General features: G+C 38.4%; 1 protein-coding gene across 6 annotated transcripts in view; it reads right to left on the bottom strand.

Moving 5' to 3' along the window:
- LOC136851273 (protein ELYS-like) overlaps window positions 1-17191 on the bottom strand; it is a 245563-nt gene that overhangs the window by 102525 nt on the left and 125847 nt on the right. For all 6 annotated transcript variants that reach the window (XM_067125251.1, XM_067125252.1, XM_067125255.1 and 3 more), the window contains exons 18-19: window positions 7643-7826; window positions 6554-6698 (exon numbers count right to left, since the gene is read on the bottom strand). In XM_067125251.1, coding sequence (XP_066981352.1) covers window positions 6554-6698; window positions 7643-7826 — 329 coding nt within the window. The remainder of the gene's footprint in view (window positions 1-6553; window positions 6699-7642; window positions 7827-17191) is intronic.

Below are 17191 nucleotides of genomic sequence, written 5' to 3'. Positions count from 1 at the left end.
TATGGTGTAAAACTTTACATGTGGTTTGGAAGAAACCTAAGAAGTTGACATAACTAAGAGCTGATGCAATGTCTAGAAAATTAGAATCTGGCGATTTCCCTCGTCTTTGGAAAGACATTCAATCCCTAAATCCCAAAACTAAAAAGCTATCATAAGGAGTAGGTGAAGTGGTCAGTGACAATGTTATCGCAAGAATGTGGGGTGATCACTTCAGCACTATCCTAAATTGTATAAACAATCAAGTCTCCTGAAGGGATGTAGATAACCTACTTACTGATAACACTCGGTTTCATTTCACCTATCGTATTACACCAGTAACAACAGCGATGCCATAAACAACCTACCTAATAATACCCCTCTGCGGTGGTCTACCTGCTGGCTTTCAAATTCTGCCATCTGATAATTTACATTTTGCTAGCTACTCTATTCAATGTGTGCATAATTCACCAGTTTCTTGCAGACTCCCTACTCTTAGTTCACTTAATACCATTAATAAGAAACAAGGTAAAGGATGCAGCTGACCCTGGCAATGATCGCCTAATTGCAATTACAACAATGTGTCAAAGATACTTGAGTCTGTTCTTCTATTGAGACTTCTCCCCTTTCTACACACTACTGACAACCAGTTCGGCTTTAAAGCAAACCACTCAATGAACACCTCCTTCTTACATCCTGAAAGAATTGCTGATCTGTTACCTTTCATCAGCCTCTCCTGTTCTCCTATGTTTTGTAGATGTGAGAAAAGCATTTGACAGAGTAAACTGCCTGCAGCTGCACAAATGAGGCACACCTCTATATTTAACTGTTATTTTATGTTGTTGGTTCTCCACACACCAATTGTGTCAAATAGGGTAGCGCATTTTCTCTCCATACCTGTTTAACAGGCACACAGATGCCCTGAATGTCACACTAAACTCACTCCCCATCGGATGCACTATCAACAAAACAACAATAAACAACCTCTGTTACGTCGATGATATGGTTCTGATTTCCCCATCAGTGCAAGGTCTCCAGCCACTCATTGACTTTTCCCGCCAATACAGTATACAGTAATGGCTGTGTTCGCAGGGGATGCGTACCACACATCCCAGCCCCACAAATAGCTAAAATCCAGGAATACTTAGAACTGCCTATTTTGATAGTTCAAACACAAAAAAACTCTAAAAATGCTTATACAGGTATTACCCTACTAACAATATGGTTAGGTTCCAAAAAACCCATCGTTTGTTGGAAAAAACGTATCTCGAATACAGCCTAGCCTACACTAGGGTATTCAGTACTATGTATACAAATATGGTAGCCTAGCCTACACTATAAAGTATGTTACATACATGGTACAGTAATTATTAATATCAGCTAATTTTGGAGGTTCATGCAGAGTGACTTATGATAATTCAATACAATGCAGAGTAACTTATGATAATTCAATACAAAGAGAAACTGAATAACAAACAAGAATTAGCTTAGCCTACAATATGGTATATCGTATACATATACTGTAGTCTAGCCTACATTATACTATACTATATTCACATAATATCAAATTATACAAACATCAACATAACGAATATGTATCTTTTCCATGGATCTTTTAAAATGTTATGCTTTAATTCACTGTATCCAATAATATTGTACATATTACATTGCTTTTAGATTAAAAATTGTGATCATAGCAATAAATGTTTTGGTTTGGAAATCGATTACGCAGTAAGTTTATTTCACCATGTTTAACTCAGTTCAGAGCACTTTTCTTGTTTCTAGTTAGCGTAAATGAATCTCTAGATACTTTATTTATATGGGGCAAGGTATTTTTCATTATAGAAAGTGTTTTTAAGTCGAAATATAACTTAAATACGTCTCGTTGTGAAATTAATTTAGCTATTTTTTCGTTAATAGATGACGTTGGTCATTTGGGGATGTTTTTGTGTAAAAACAAAATCAAGATTCTGTTCGCTATTTTCACTTGATTTCATCATAATATGAGCTTTACGTATTTATTGTTTATTGGCATAAAAATAGCAGTAATATGTGTTCTTTCATGCCCAATAGTTTTGATAAAATACTTCCTCTCCAATTTTAATTATCGTCCAGTTTCATCCATGTTGCCGATGCACGATGATTTATAGTCATTAGCAGCTTGAATATTGTTTTCTCACCTTCAGCTACAACTTGCAGTTTAAATTTAGCAGTATACATTATTTCCTTGCCGATCTTTTATCTGTACTGAACACCTGTAAGAGCATAATGTAAAAATACATCAGTCCTATTCTACTTAACGTTATTTGTACTATAACTACGGTAATTGTTTATTACCGTACGATGGTTCAAATACAAGCAGAATGGACTGTTGTTATCCAATTCAGTTATATGCAAAACAATGGTTTCTCATTCGGTTGTTTATGGCTGTATGCATTTACTCAGAGTATAATGTTACTAACAATACTTTTATCATTCTCTTTTACCTTTTAACTAGAGGATGGGATAAAGAGATAGAGGCAAAGAAGATGGTCTATTGTAATTTTGTCTCTCTCGCTGCCTGATTGTACACTGTTGCCTGTGCCCGCACGAAATTTAAAAATATTTGATAAATATTGTCGTATCGGTGTTAATTGCTTACCCCATCGAATTATCAAAATTCGAGCACTACCAGGCTACCTCAGTATTTTAATAGCATTTAGTAATGAAAATGAGATGAAAATACAGTAATTAGTGAATATTTCTCCGAGAAAAATATCGCAAATGGGCGAATTTTCAGCGAATAATGCATATATATGTTCCACTGAGAAATCCGCAAATAGGTGAGTCCACGAATACAGGGGCTTTACTGTACGTAGAGGAATTTGATATTCTACACAACGAAACCAAGACCCAGTGTATGTTGCTGCTCCCGAGATTGCTTAACCCTTAAACGCCGAGCCTCTATTTACAAAAACGTCTCCCATATGCCAGTGGCGTTCGGTGAGTTAGCGCCGAAGCGAAAAAATGTTTTTTTCAAAAAATCACAGCACGCTTAGTTTTTAAGATTAAGAGTTCATTTTTGGCTCATTTTTTTGTCATTGCCTGAAGTTTAGTATGCAACCATCAGAAATGGAAAAAAATATCATTATCATATATAAATATTGAAATATATGACAGCGCAAAAAAAAATTTTCATATATAATTTTATACAAATCGCGCTGTGAGCAAAACAGTTAAAGCTAACGGGTTATTTTGTTTTTCTTTGTATTGTACACTAAATTGCGATGATTTTGGTATATAACAAATTGTAAAACGATCAAAGCAACACAGAGAAAATATTATCACAAAATGATGCATGAATTAAGTAAACATGGACGTAAAAAATTTTTTTCAAAAATTCACCATAAATCGAAATATTGTGCTAGAGACTTCCGTTTGTTGAAAAATGAAGCTAATTGATTGAATATTACTAGACTGTAAGTGTTTTAGCTTACAATTGCAGTTTTCAACCATTTCGGTCGAGTTAAAGTTGACCGAAAGTCAAATTTTTTTCTATTTATCGTGATTTATATGAAAATATTTCAAAACTGATAAAAGCTACAACCATGAGTTATTTTCTGTTGCATTGTACATGAAATTGCGCACATTTTCATATATAAAACGTTATGTAACGACTAATATAAAACTGTGCAAATATTACGACAACATGATTTAAAGAATTTCTGAGATGTTCGGCCGAGTTACAGCATGCAGACGTAAGGAAAATGTTTTTTAAAAATTCACCATAAATCGAAATATTGTGCTAGAGACTTCCAATTTATTGCAAAATGAAGGTAAATGATTGAATATTACTAGAATGTAAGAGTTTTAGCTTACATTTGCGTTTTTACCATTTCTGTCGAGTTAAAGTTGACTGAAGGTTGAAATTTTGGCAGTTACTGTGATTTATGTGAAAATATTTCAAAACTGATAAAAGCTACAACCATGAGGTATTTTCTGTTGTATTCTACATGAAATTGCGCACATTTTCATATATAAAAGTTTATGTAACGACTAATGTAAAACGATGCAAACATTACGACAACGTGGTGAAAGAATTTCTGAGATGTTCGGCCGAGTTACAGCGTGCAGACGTAAGGAAAAAGTTTTTTTTTTCAGAAATTCACCATAAATCGAAATATTGTGCTAGAGACTTCCAGTTTGTTGCAAAATGAAGGTACATGATTGAATATTACTAGAATGTAAGAGTTTTAGCTTATAATTGCATTTTTTACCATTTCGATCGAGTTAAAGTTGACGAAGGTTGAAATTTTGGCAGTTATCGTGATTTATATGAAAATATTTCAAAACTGATAAAGCTACAACCATGAGTTATTTTCTTTGTATTCTACATGAAATTGCACACATTTCCATATATAAAACTTTATGTAACGACTAATATAAAATGGTGCAAACATTACGACAACGTGATGAAAGAATTTCTGGCGTGGACATAAGGAAAAAGTTTTTTTAAAAAATTCACCATAAATCGAAATATTGTGCTAGAGACTTCCAATGTGTTGCAAAATGAAGGTAAATGATTGTATATTACTAGAATGTAAGAGTTTTAGCTTACAATTGCATTTTTCGACCATTTCGGTCGAGTCAAAGTTGACCGAAGGTTGAAATTTTGGCAGTTATCGTGGTTTATATGAAAATATTTCCAAACTGATAAAAGCTACAACCATGGGTTGTATTTTGCTTATTTTACATGAAATTGCGCACATTTTCATATATAAAACTTTATGTAACGGCTAATATAGAACAGTGCAAAAATTACGACAAAATGACGAAAGAATTTCTGAAATTTTCGGCCGAGTTACCGTGCGGGCTTAAGAAAAGTTTTTTTCAAAAATTCACCATAAATCGAAATATGGTGCTAGAGACTTCCAATTTGTTGCAAAATGAAGGTACATGATTGAATATTACTAGAATGTAAGAGTTTTAGCTTACAATTGTGTATTTCGACCATTTCGGTCGAGTCAAAGTTGACCGAAGGTTGAAATTTTTTGTAGTCGACGTACAGTACGTCCACTTGGCACCCAACAGACAATTTTAGTCGATGTATGATACGCCCAGTAGGCGTTTAAGGGTTAAGCATATTGCAAAACCACAAACTTTCCTTAGAAATCGTCTGAAATTCATGCATGAATTTCTGTACTTGGGCCACATTATCATAGACAGTCTAAAAGATATTGCAGACACAGAACAGAGGCATTGTAAACTATGTGTAACTGGCAACATGATTGCAAGGAAGTTTGCCTTCTGTCACTGAGACACGAAACTGCTGCTTTTCCGCTCGTACTGCTACAGTACATATGGGTGTTTCCCTTGGACGAACTATGCCTGAGAGACCATGAGATGTATCATTGTTGTTCACAATGACATTCTGAGACACCTCACAAACACTCCTTGCTATCACTCCGCCACGCAGACGTTCATAGAAAACCGCCTGGATAATTTTAAAAATCATTGTTAGGTGAACAATGTTCAGTCTGATCACCCGGCTGAGAAACAGCAGCAATTCACTCATATAATAGCATCCTAAGCAGTGAGGCAAGACGACGTAAACTGTGGGAAAGATGGGATAATGAGGCGTCTGTTCCTTAAATGACTTATTCTCTACTGTTGCAAATATGAAGTGTCACTGCAGAATCTGTCATTATTATTGTATCATTATTATTATATTTCTACATTGATTGTTATTACAGGCAGTCCCTGGTTATCGGCGGCCTCTGTTATTTGCAGTAACGATAACTGGATTTTCGGCACCTATACCCACCTAACAGAGGCGCCGATCCCCGTTTATCGGTGCTAATATCTGCTTATTGGCACCAATAAGCACCGATATTCATCAATTTCTGGTTATCAGCGATTTTCAGTTATCGTTACGTTGTCGGGAATGGAAACACCCCCTCCCCTATAACCAGGGACTGCCTGTATTGGCATTTTTTTATTTCTTTATTATTATTACTGTGATTAATATCACTGCAGAGTTCTGCTATCTTCAATTTTCGTATTTAGCCTTCTGAGCCGAATTTTTGTACCCACCTGAGGTCCCAGCTGGAAATTAATTGTATGCAATCTGTTTTTTTAATTATCATTTTCTATTTTTTTGAATACTATTCTCAACATTATTACTGTCATTACCATTATTATGAATACTATTTTTTCTATGTCTCCAGCAACTGTGTGGATATTGCCAATTTATCATTTTTTTATTATGTTATTTCATGTATCAAGATTGTGTATGTTATTGTCTCTACTTTGTATATTCCATGCATAAGGTCTTGAGCTGAATTAAAATCTATTATTATTATTATTATTATCATTATTATTACAACATTTTTTGTCTGAAGAAAGACAAAATAATACTACCAAAATCTCTTAAGCCACACATTTAAACTGCCTCACTTCTATAGTCTGATGAAAACTTTCATAAAACTGAACAACACCCAAAACTTAGACTAAAATCTACAATGTGGCATTCATTAGAAAATATATATCTAAAATTACATAAACTTCAGACTAAAAGTATTAAAAAAGAAAAACCTGCCTTGCTCTCTGAAGATAATATACCAATAAATAATCATGGGCTGCCTTGTTGGGTGATGTCTGGAGGTATGCAACCAAAGTCTCTTCCTCCATTGGGGATAATGGTAAATGTATAACACTTTCCAACTTTCCAAGTTGTTCACAGCCTTCAAAAACAAAACACATAAACAATTACACTAAATAATGTAAAGTGATCACTTGGTATTGTATATTTCATTCTATAAGGTGGTTCTTAAATCTATGATCTTGATGTCTTGATCTCTTTTTTTTTAAATTTGTGGTTTTCTTTTAAGATTTGTGGTTATCCTCTCCACCTATCAATAATATAAGATGCTTAATTCTGATCCAGTTACACTTATGGAGGCTGAGAGTTTACTGGGATATATTCTTGCATGATGTTCACAAGGATGCTAGCAAATAAATTCAATCAACCATTCAGGGTACTTCCTCAAATGTACATTTCTATAATGCAATTCACCTCTAGCATGGGGATCCTACTGTACCATTTCATTTTCACTGTGGATAAAATGCTTGCAACTTGAATCAAAACTTTAAAGAATTACTAACAGCACTAGTAGTTATGCCACAGACCAGAGTCAGCCTAGGGAACGACTGTACATGATTGTAAACATTCAAGTTTTTATGTTGGATCAGCTGTGAAATAAGTTCTCTACACTTTCTTACATATCATATTTTTGCCCAAATTCTCATCAGGTCTAGTCTTAATCTAAGCCTTTTTCTGAAGGGAAAAACTGTGCAGGAGTTCATTATGAATATGTACACTGAGGATCTTATCATAAAAGGCCTCTTTCATCTGCAGACTACTTTATCTCAAGGATTTATTCCATTTCTAATTAAAAATATGAAATGCTTTGGTTTCTTAGGATTTACTTTTTGTAATCCCAATGAGTGAATGAAAGTGGGTACAATAAACTTATCCCATAGTACAGCTGAATACTTATTTCTTACAAAAAAAGTTTCATAACTGTTTCAGTAATTACAATAATTAAAGAACATTCAAGATTTTGGACAAATCACTGTGCATTCAAATTAGAAATTACCCAAAATCTCGCATTAAACACTTTGTTACCTGTGAAAAAGTGGTTCAATAAATCTTCAGCATTATCCTTCAAGCGATGCTGGCGCTGAAAATGGAAAGCTTCCCTTATAAGGCCATTAGCCAAAAGCAGGGTTAGATGAAGTCGGATGTCATCCACATCCACACGAGGGGGCTGGCGAATCTGATTGTACGTCAGGGCTCGAGCATGTTCTCCCTGTAAGTGAAGAAAATTTAAGTTTTATGGAGTTACCTTGACTTCAGTAATCAGTAACCACAAAGGACTAATAAAACAAATTATATATTATGGCTACAAACCTCTCGACAAAATGACAAATTTTTTATTAATTTGTATTTTTCATAACTAACAAACCTGAGGTCTTAACATCAGGATAAATCTTCTGGCACCAGTTGGAAACTGGTAAAATAAAAAAAAAAAAAAATACATATATATATACTGTAATTGTACATGTAAGGAATTGGTGGCTTCTGGCATCTGTCATGAACGAGGTGGGTGACACCACCAACCCAAGCTTGATCTCGTGACACCTCAGTTATTCTTCCAACCCAAGGTAAACTGACAGGGGGGGTGGCTAGAGGTGGGCGTTAAATGTTAAGACCGCAGGTTTGCTAATTATGAAAAATACAAATTAATTAAAAATTTGTCATTTGTTCATACATGGAACAAACCTAGGCCTTAACATTAGGATAAACTCACTCTTGGTGGGAGTTAAGTAATCCTGAACCGACTGGAGGTTCGACACACCTGGTCAATCTTCCTAGATAAGAGTATTCTAAGGAAGAAGACCTAAGCCTCTGAACCTATAGATATGTGTGTATCTTAGGCTCAGACTACCTGGTTTAGTACAATGCCTAAATTCATTGCATATGCAGAAGATGAAGAGCTATCTGTTCCAATAACAAACCAATGTAGCCACCTATATGGGTTTATCATTACACACTCTCTCTTTCTCCTTGCTGGGGAGAGAAAGGGTTTGCTACTGAAAGATATCCTTATATTAATAGCAAGAACTCTCACAGCATGACTGCTTCACTCACCTGTATCCAGCAAGTTCCAGCTTATGACAGCACTTTCATACCACCCATAGGTAGAAAAGAAGGAAGAAAGAGGAAAGAAAAGAGACCAGTCATCTCATTCATTTAACTTTCATACCAACATCTTAGGCAAGATACAAACTGTCCCGCTAAGGGCACTGGATGAGCTACACAACTTGTTGAGCAGCCACCACTGGACCCAAGGAAGAAGTGTCCAAGGACCTGTGTGCATCGTCCCTCAGGTAGAAGAAGTGAAAGTGGTTTGACAAAGCCATGAACCAGCATTCAAAACTCTATGGACAGATACATTCTTCTTGAATGCCAAGGAGGAACCCTACCCTCTAATGTCATGTGCTCTTGCATGCACAGTATTGTCAGTAGACACTGATGATGAGGAGTATGCATTCTTATCACTTCTCGCAGCCAGAATGAGACTGTATTCTTGGACACCCCTTTCTTGACCAGGCCTGTGCTAACAAAAAGCCTTCAACACCCAGGTCTGAGGTGCTGAGTCCTTTTCACATAAGCACGCAGTGATCTAAGGGGCAAAGAAACAATTCGTCTGGATCGTTGTCAATATAATCACCCAAAGAGGGGATAGAAAAGGAGGCAAACCTGTCATCTTGAATTGCAGGATTTTGAGTCTTGGCCACGAATTCCAGAACAAATTTGAATGCTATTGGCCCCCAAACCCTGGTGCATTTAACGTTTAACATCATATGACAGACCAGGAAGTTCACCCACCCTTTTCGATGAAGCCAAGGCTAGCAGGAAGACGTCTTATGGGTCAAGTGTCTATTCGAAGCCTGACATAAAGGCTTGTAAGGAGCTCGGGTGAGGCTACTCAGCACCAGAGTTGGATCACAAGCATGAGGTTTGAGTTCTCTAGGGGAACATGACTGCTCAAAACTTTTGATCAGCCTAGATATCTCCCAAGATGTAAATATGTCCACATTCTTCATACAAAGAACCAAAGCCAAAGCAACCCTGTAGCCCTTTGTGGCAGAAACAGAAAGATGCTTCCTGATCTCAGAAAGATTGGAAAATCAGCTACCTGATGAACATAGGTTCCGAGTAGAGAGTAACCCCGTTGACGACACCAATCACAGTAGACAATCCACTTCCCCTGGTACACAGATGAAATAGACTTCCTGAGGTATCCCGACATTCAAGTCGCTGCTCTTCGAGAAAAGCCTCTCACTTGCAGGAGGTACTTGATAGTCTCCATCCGTGAAGAGATAGGGAACCTATTGACTGATGGTAACTCTCTACATGAGGTTGGCAAAGTAGATTGTGCTAAGGGGGTATCTCTCTCTTGGAATCGCTGTTAGCAGTGACAGCAGATCTGGAAAACATTCTGCTTGTGGCCATAAATGAGGTACTAGAGTCATCTTGAGATTCTGGGACCTCATAACTCTGTTCAGGACCTGGTGGATAAGGCAAAACCGAGGGAAGGCATTTAAGTCCAGGTTGTCTCAGGGAAACAAGTCTGGAACTACTGAACAGTAGACCTCTAACTTTCTGCTGAGCCTTGTGGTAAAGAGGTCTATCACTGGCTTCCCCCACAAGTGAAATAGCCTGTCTGCAATCCCCTGATGCAGAGACCACTCTATTCCCAGAATCTGTCTCTGCTGACTGAATTGTCTATGGCCCACTGATGTAATTGGACTGTTATCAGGTGAAGCTGGTGAGACACTAACTTCCCGTTTGCTCACATAAGCTACCACTGTAGTGTTGTCTGACATCAAAACAATAGTGTGTCCCATCACCCTCTTTTGAAACTGCTGAAGTGCTAGGAAGGCTGCTTTCAGCTCCAGCACACTGATTTGAAGTCAACTGTCTTGAGGACTCCACAGTCCAGAAGTTAGGAGGTCTTCCAGATGAGGCCCCCAACCTTCGGAAGATGCGTCCAAGAACAGCAGCAGTTCCAGAGGGGGTGAATGAAGAGGATATCCCGTTGCTAGATTCTTGTCGTCCAACCACCACAGTTAGGTCTTTTCTCACTTTTCTCGACAGAGGGACCTACATGTGAGGGGAATCTCTTGCTGGAAACCAGTATTCCTTTAGTCTCCACTGTAAGGACCGAAGATGTAGAAGGCCATGTGGAACCAACTTCTCCAAAGAAGTTAATAGGCCTAGAATAACCTGCCACTGACAAGCTGGTTGTGTCCTTTCAGACAGAAAGGAACAAGCTATTGCCCTGAACTTCTTGATACTCTGTTCCAATGGAAAGACTCGACACTGCTGTGTCTACGACCATTCTCAGGTATAGAATTCTTTGACCACGAATAAGATTTGTCTTTTTCAACTTTACCACAATGCCTAAGCTGTGACAAAATTGGAGAAGCCGTTCCCTGTCCTGAATCAACTTTTCCCGGGAGCTCACTAAGACCAGCCACTTGTCAAGGTATCTTAGAAGTCTGATCCCCTGAGCATGAGCCCATGTCAATACCAGTGTGAACACTCTTGTGAACACCTGAGGAACTGTGGTCAACCTGAAGCACAGCACCTTGAACTGGAATACCAGCTCTCAAGACTGAAACAAAGAAACTTATGGGAGGAAGGATGAACAGGAATCTGTTAGTATGTGTCCTTCAAGTCTATTGTCAGCACATAGTCGCTGTCCCTGACAGCTGCCAAGACTGTCCATGGAGTTTCCATTCTGAACCTCAGCTTCCTGATGAAAAGGTTCAACATTGAAAGTTCTGTGACTGTCCTCCAATCGCCATTAGCCTTGGGGACCAGAAAGATTCAGCTATAGAACCCTGGAGAAGGATGCTTTACTTGCTCTATCACTCCTTTCTCCACCATCTTCTTCACTTCTTGGAGGTCTAGGTGTTTTTGAGATCCTTGATCGTAGGTCAGTTGAAGGAGAGGGTGATCTGAGACTGGAGGGGGTTAAGTCGAACGGGAGTAGATATCCTACCCGAAGAACATCTACTACCCATGGCTCTGCCCCAAATCTCTGCCACATAGCCCAATGGCTTGCTGGGTATCCTCCCACTGGTGGCAAGAAGTGGGGAGGGGTGCCCACTCAAACATCTCCCACCTCTGCCCCTGCCCCAATTGCCTCTCCCTCTTGGAGAACAATTCTGAAAAGGCCATTGATGAGGGGTTTCTTCACTGATGAAGCAGGTTGAGGAGCTTTATTTATAGGTGCTGGCCTTAACGTATTTTTAGGAGGATGTTGCTGAACCTGTCTTGTAACATTGGGCTGTGAAGCAGTCATAGATTTACTTACTGCTTGCTGTACCAATCTGTCATTAGTATTGGTTCTCTGTGTATCAATAGCTGACTCCAGTCTATCCTTAGGGAGAAGCAACTGCAACTGCAAAATAACACCATTCCTTAATGACAATAAAGAATCAACACTGACAGACCAAGCTATCCTGGCAAGGGCTGCATCTCTTCTCATCAGTAGGATATTGGCCCATATATTGACACTCAGATGTGTCAGGTATGAGATGGCCTTTGAACCAGACTGCAGCAATCTGATATAAGTCACATCATCCACCGAGTCTCTTGAAATTTTTGCCACTGCTGTCGACCATAAGTTGAGCCAAGAGGCCACCTGGAAGACAGAAGCAGCTGTAGACTCCAAAGCAACGGCTTCGTGAAATGTAAGGGAAGGGCACTCCATCCTCACCTGATCCAAAGTCAATCCCAGCTTCAACCTGACAACATCCGGGTTAACCTGTCTACCTAGTAGAAGTACCACTGGAATGGTATACTGTAATATCTTCTATGATAAGGAAGAGGAACTGGGAGAAACTTGAACAATCTGTTCGACCACAGAAAGTTATCCTGACCAGTAATCAGTGAGTTCACATGATGAAGGACTGAGTCTGCACGGCTGGAGCAGGGCAACTCAATGGAAGTTTTTGAATCCTTTTTTGGACTCAAAAGGGCTTCTGTCCCTGTATTAGCCATTGCAGAAGGAGTTTCAGTCCTCTTATAAAGATTACTCAACTAAAGAACAAGATCAATGACCTCAGCATAAGAAGAAATAAATTCCTGGTTCTCTAAATCTTCCACCTCCTGTGTAGTATGAGCACCTGAAGTGAATGTAGAGAAGGACCTCGAACACTCACTCTAGAAACAGAAGAACCTTTCTCGCACGATGGGCATGAATCATCCCACAGCCTTGGGACGGCGTACGAGAGCCGTGGTTTCTGCTACCAGATCTTGAACGAGAACATTGTCTTGAACGTTCTGGTGAAGAATCACGGCCATGCCTACCCAGATGTCTTCAGTTGTGAAACCCCAGAGAGGAATCACAAGCACCTCTGGGCGACTGAAACCTGGAGCGAGAGCACAACGGCTGATCACAGTCCCTAACGCCGACAGGAACTCCACCTGAACAGACGTTACCCGGAGAATATGGTACACAAGACTTCTTGATTGGACCCTTGTCGTCCTTCCTCCGAACCTTCACAGAAGAACTGGGGACAGGGGCACTTCACAAAGCTTCCTTTTTAAGAGTAGTCCTTGCAGGTTAGTGGCCGATGGACGAGAGGTATCTATTGATGTCCGCACGTCCCCTGACAATACCCCTACATGGCCCGTCGCAGAAGAATCACAACCGTAAGCAACGGCCATAAGATCACAATCCTTCCCTATACCCGACTTCCTTTCATGCTGAACATCTGTGGGAGAGCAACGGCCGTTTGCTGATGCTGACCCGGGGACTACAGTGGTAGAGACACGATCATCCATGATAGTCGTAGCCGTACAACAATGACCATCCGAGGTATAGCAATGGCCATAGTCCGATGCTAGGATGTGATTGTCTTGGTTTGAAGAAGAAGAAGGAATGATCCCTCTTTTCTTGGCTCTAGGATTAGAAACAAAGTTCCTAATCCTCCAACGCTTGACGGGCGAGCGTACAGAAGCAGACAACGACAATGGCGAAGATGCTGATGATGATGAAGACGAAGAAGGAGAGCCATGTCTCTTCTCCTTACGAGCACAGCTGCACTTCTCTTCAATGACAAGAGGTAAGTCACTCCATCACCGCTTGAATGAGAGAATCCGTAGTCATAGCAGCCGATGACCAAAACTTCCAGAGACAAATCAATGAGAGAAAAGGAAGGGGAACAACCATCAATTGAAGATGAAGCAATTGGAAGAGATCAAGCCAAAGAAGAGGCAGAATCAAGAGGAGTTTGGCATGTCAATGAAGCAGAAGGGGTACCATCCAATGATGGCTCCTTCGACTTACTCTTATGCTGCCCCTTCTCAGCAAACCTCTTCCATTGCTCAGGAGACCAAGAATTACATTCTGAACAAGGATTAACTTCACTACATACATTTGTTTTGCACCTACTGCAAGTTGAATGAGGATCAGTACTCATGGAGGCTAGGAAACATGAACGCGGATAACCTCCTACACCAGGACATTTCCTCTGAGTCTTGCGGGAGCCAGAACTGGAGCTTGCAGAAGGGTTTGGAATTCCGTGATACCCACAACACTCTCACAAACACACAACCCTGTACACTAAAACACAGAAGAGAAAAACATGGGCAAGAAAAGGCTAGCTTTAGGGAGGAGAGAAAGAACAAGTCATCCTCACTCAAAGGCAGGAGAAGAATAACTGAGGCACCACGAGATCAAGCTTGGGTCGGTGGTGTCACCCACCTCGTTCATGACAGATGCCAGAAGCCACCAATTCCTTGCATATGCAATTTTTTTTGTTTTTTACTGGTTTCCAGCTGGTGCCAGAAGATTTATCCTAATGTTAAGACTCATGTTTGTTCCATGTATCAACAAATGTGACTACAGGCAGTCTCCGGTTATCGCCGATACGGTTTTAAGGCACTTATCTAGAGATAACGATAACTGGATTTTCGGCGCTGATATGCGCCGGTCTTCAGTTATTGGCACTGATCCCCACTTAACAGAGGTGCCAATCCCCGGTTATTGTTACCAGTATCCGGCCATCAGTGCTGGTATCCAGTTATCTGCGATTTTCTGTTATCGTCACGCCGTTAGAAAGGAATCCCCGCCAATAACCGGGCACTGTCTGTACTGTAATTATTAATAATAATAACCATCACATATTGTAAAAATTTAATACATGATACACAACATACACAGAGAATGCACTACTTAAAAAAAGTAAACCAATTCATAATGACCATTCATGATTTTACTACTACAGTACAGATAGGTGTCAACTTACGACAGGTGCAGCTTACAACAATCCGTCTTTACAACAGTAGCGAAAAAAATTACAAATATAAGAAAAGAATAACAAATATAAACATTTATGAAATATTGTGCAGCAGGCATTGCATATGAGTAGCAGTCCCTGTGTTGTGTGTAAAGCAGGCCTCGAACTATCAAAAATGTATATCCAGCACGGTATACGATCATACAATTAAAAACTTTACGAATGTTTGGCTAGATTGGAAGGATTGCGAAACAATTTGACATTCGTCCATCTAAAATATTTACACCAAAGTTCTCTGACGTATGCTATGTGCTTCATTTACTATTTAAAAAGTTCCTAATTTGCCACAGTACGTCAAACAAAAAGGGCACTTTCATCATCAACAACTCAGCCAGCCAAAAAAGCGAGAAAGGATATTAACCTGGTATTAAAAGTGAATGTCATCAATCAGTATGAAGGAGGAAAAAACAAGGACAATAGCACGTGACCTAGAACTTCCATATTCAACAGTCTCCAATTCTTAAGGATAAAGAATGCATATGTGTAGCTGTTAAAAGGTTTTGTTTCAATGAACTCTATTTTAATTAAGAAGCCAAGGAAAGGTCAATACATGAAACAGAACAGTTATCAATGGTGTGGACAGAAGACCAGATAAAAAACAAACACTATTAAGTCTCATTACTATCCAGGCACAGGCTAAAAGTCAGTTTCAGACCCTTAAGGAACATGCAGGCGATGAATATGAACAAGAATTCATAGCAAGTACTGATGGGTCAAAAGGTTCAAAAGATTCAGTTTGCTTAATGTTCAGGTAACAAGGGAGTGCATATGAAGAGGCAGTGAGAATCCAGAACCACGAATAGGAGGGGGTCCACTGTAAATCAAGTTAATGTAATGCTTTACAGTAATACCTCGAACTTGCGTGATTCGAGTTGCACGAATTCACAGACACACAAATTTTTTATTGGAACCTAACTAATGGTCATACACGAGTTTTTCACAGACACGCGAACATTTCCGTACACTGAGAAACCCAGAAAAAGTGTTTGTTTAATTTTTTTTATGTAATTTATAAGTTTTCAAGCTTTTATGTGTAAATTAAATAACATTAAATATTATTAAAATTAATAATTTTCTCTCTCTCTCTTTCTTTTAGTGAGATGAATTTTTATGGTATATGTAAAAATGTATGTTTATTTGTATGATAAATAAACTTTTAAAGTAATAATATGTACTAATTTTCAAATATTAATAAGATTAATAAAATTAAATAATATAATAATAATAATAATAATAATAATAATAATAATAATAATAATAATAAAAAAACTGTAATACAAAATTTGTATTATCTTGAACAAACAAATTCTTCCCTCATCTTTTGTAAGAAGGTGGAAGGCAAAAGCTGTCAGACATGTCATTTAACATGACAAGAATGAGAGTGTTGCTAATCAGTGGTCAAATTTTTCTTGTAATTCTCTCTCTCTCTCTGTCCGTAATAATTCATAAAAAATTTCACTCTCTCAAGTAAGGACAACTGTTATCTCTCTCTCTCTCATTCGAAGTTAGCCAACCTACGTATTACAGCACTGTTTCTCTGTATGTCTTTAACTGTACAGTAGATAATTTTGAATTGATCTAATTTTACCTGTACCGTTTACAAACTGTAAATGTGCAGTTCTAAAACATAGTGACATAGAGCATTTCAGAACAAAGAGAAAGTGACAGAATAAAAAAGTTTGTAAAAACGGGTTGAGAAGACTTCTAAAAATAGATTGGTGGAATGGGGGAGAGAGTCACAAACTATATTCTTAAGTCAACCATTTATTTCTTTTTTAAGGGTAATGTATTAAGCTAACTCTCTCTCTCTCTCTCTTTCCCCGTAATACTGTAATTCATAAATAATATAACTTGACATTTCAAGTACGGACAATCTCTCTCTCTCTCTCTCTCTCTCTTGTGCTATTCTCTGTCTCCGTAATAACTGATAAATAATTTCACTCTCTTAAGTAAGGACAACCCTTGAACCAGGCGATTCTCTCTCTCTCTCTCTCTCTCTCTCTCTCTCTCTCTCTCTCTCACATTTTTACAACTTATTAATTCTCTGTACATCTTTACCTGTACAGTAGATAGTTTAAATTGATCTAATTTGACCTGTATCGTCTACGAAGTTTAAATGCACTAGTGTTGCAAATACGTTCTAAAACATAGAGACATAATAACTAAAATTGTATTAGTCAAAATATAAAACATTGTTCATGAAAAAGCATTTCAGAACAAAGAGAAATAGACGCAGAATAAAAAAGTTGCTAAAAAGAGGTTGAGATGATTCTAAAAATAGATCGGTTGGAAG

This window comes from Macrobrachium rosenbergii, chromosome 23 (genome assembly GCF_040412425.1).
Source record: "Macrobrachium rosenbergii isolate ZJJX-2024 chromosome 23, ASM4041242v1, whole genome shotgun sequence".
NCBI lineage: Eukaryota > Metazoa > Arthropoda > Malacostraca > Decapoda > Palaemonidae > Macrobrachium > Macrobrachium rosenbergii.
This window is presented reverse-complemented; position numbering and strand designations above follow the sequence as displayed.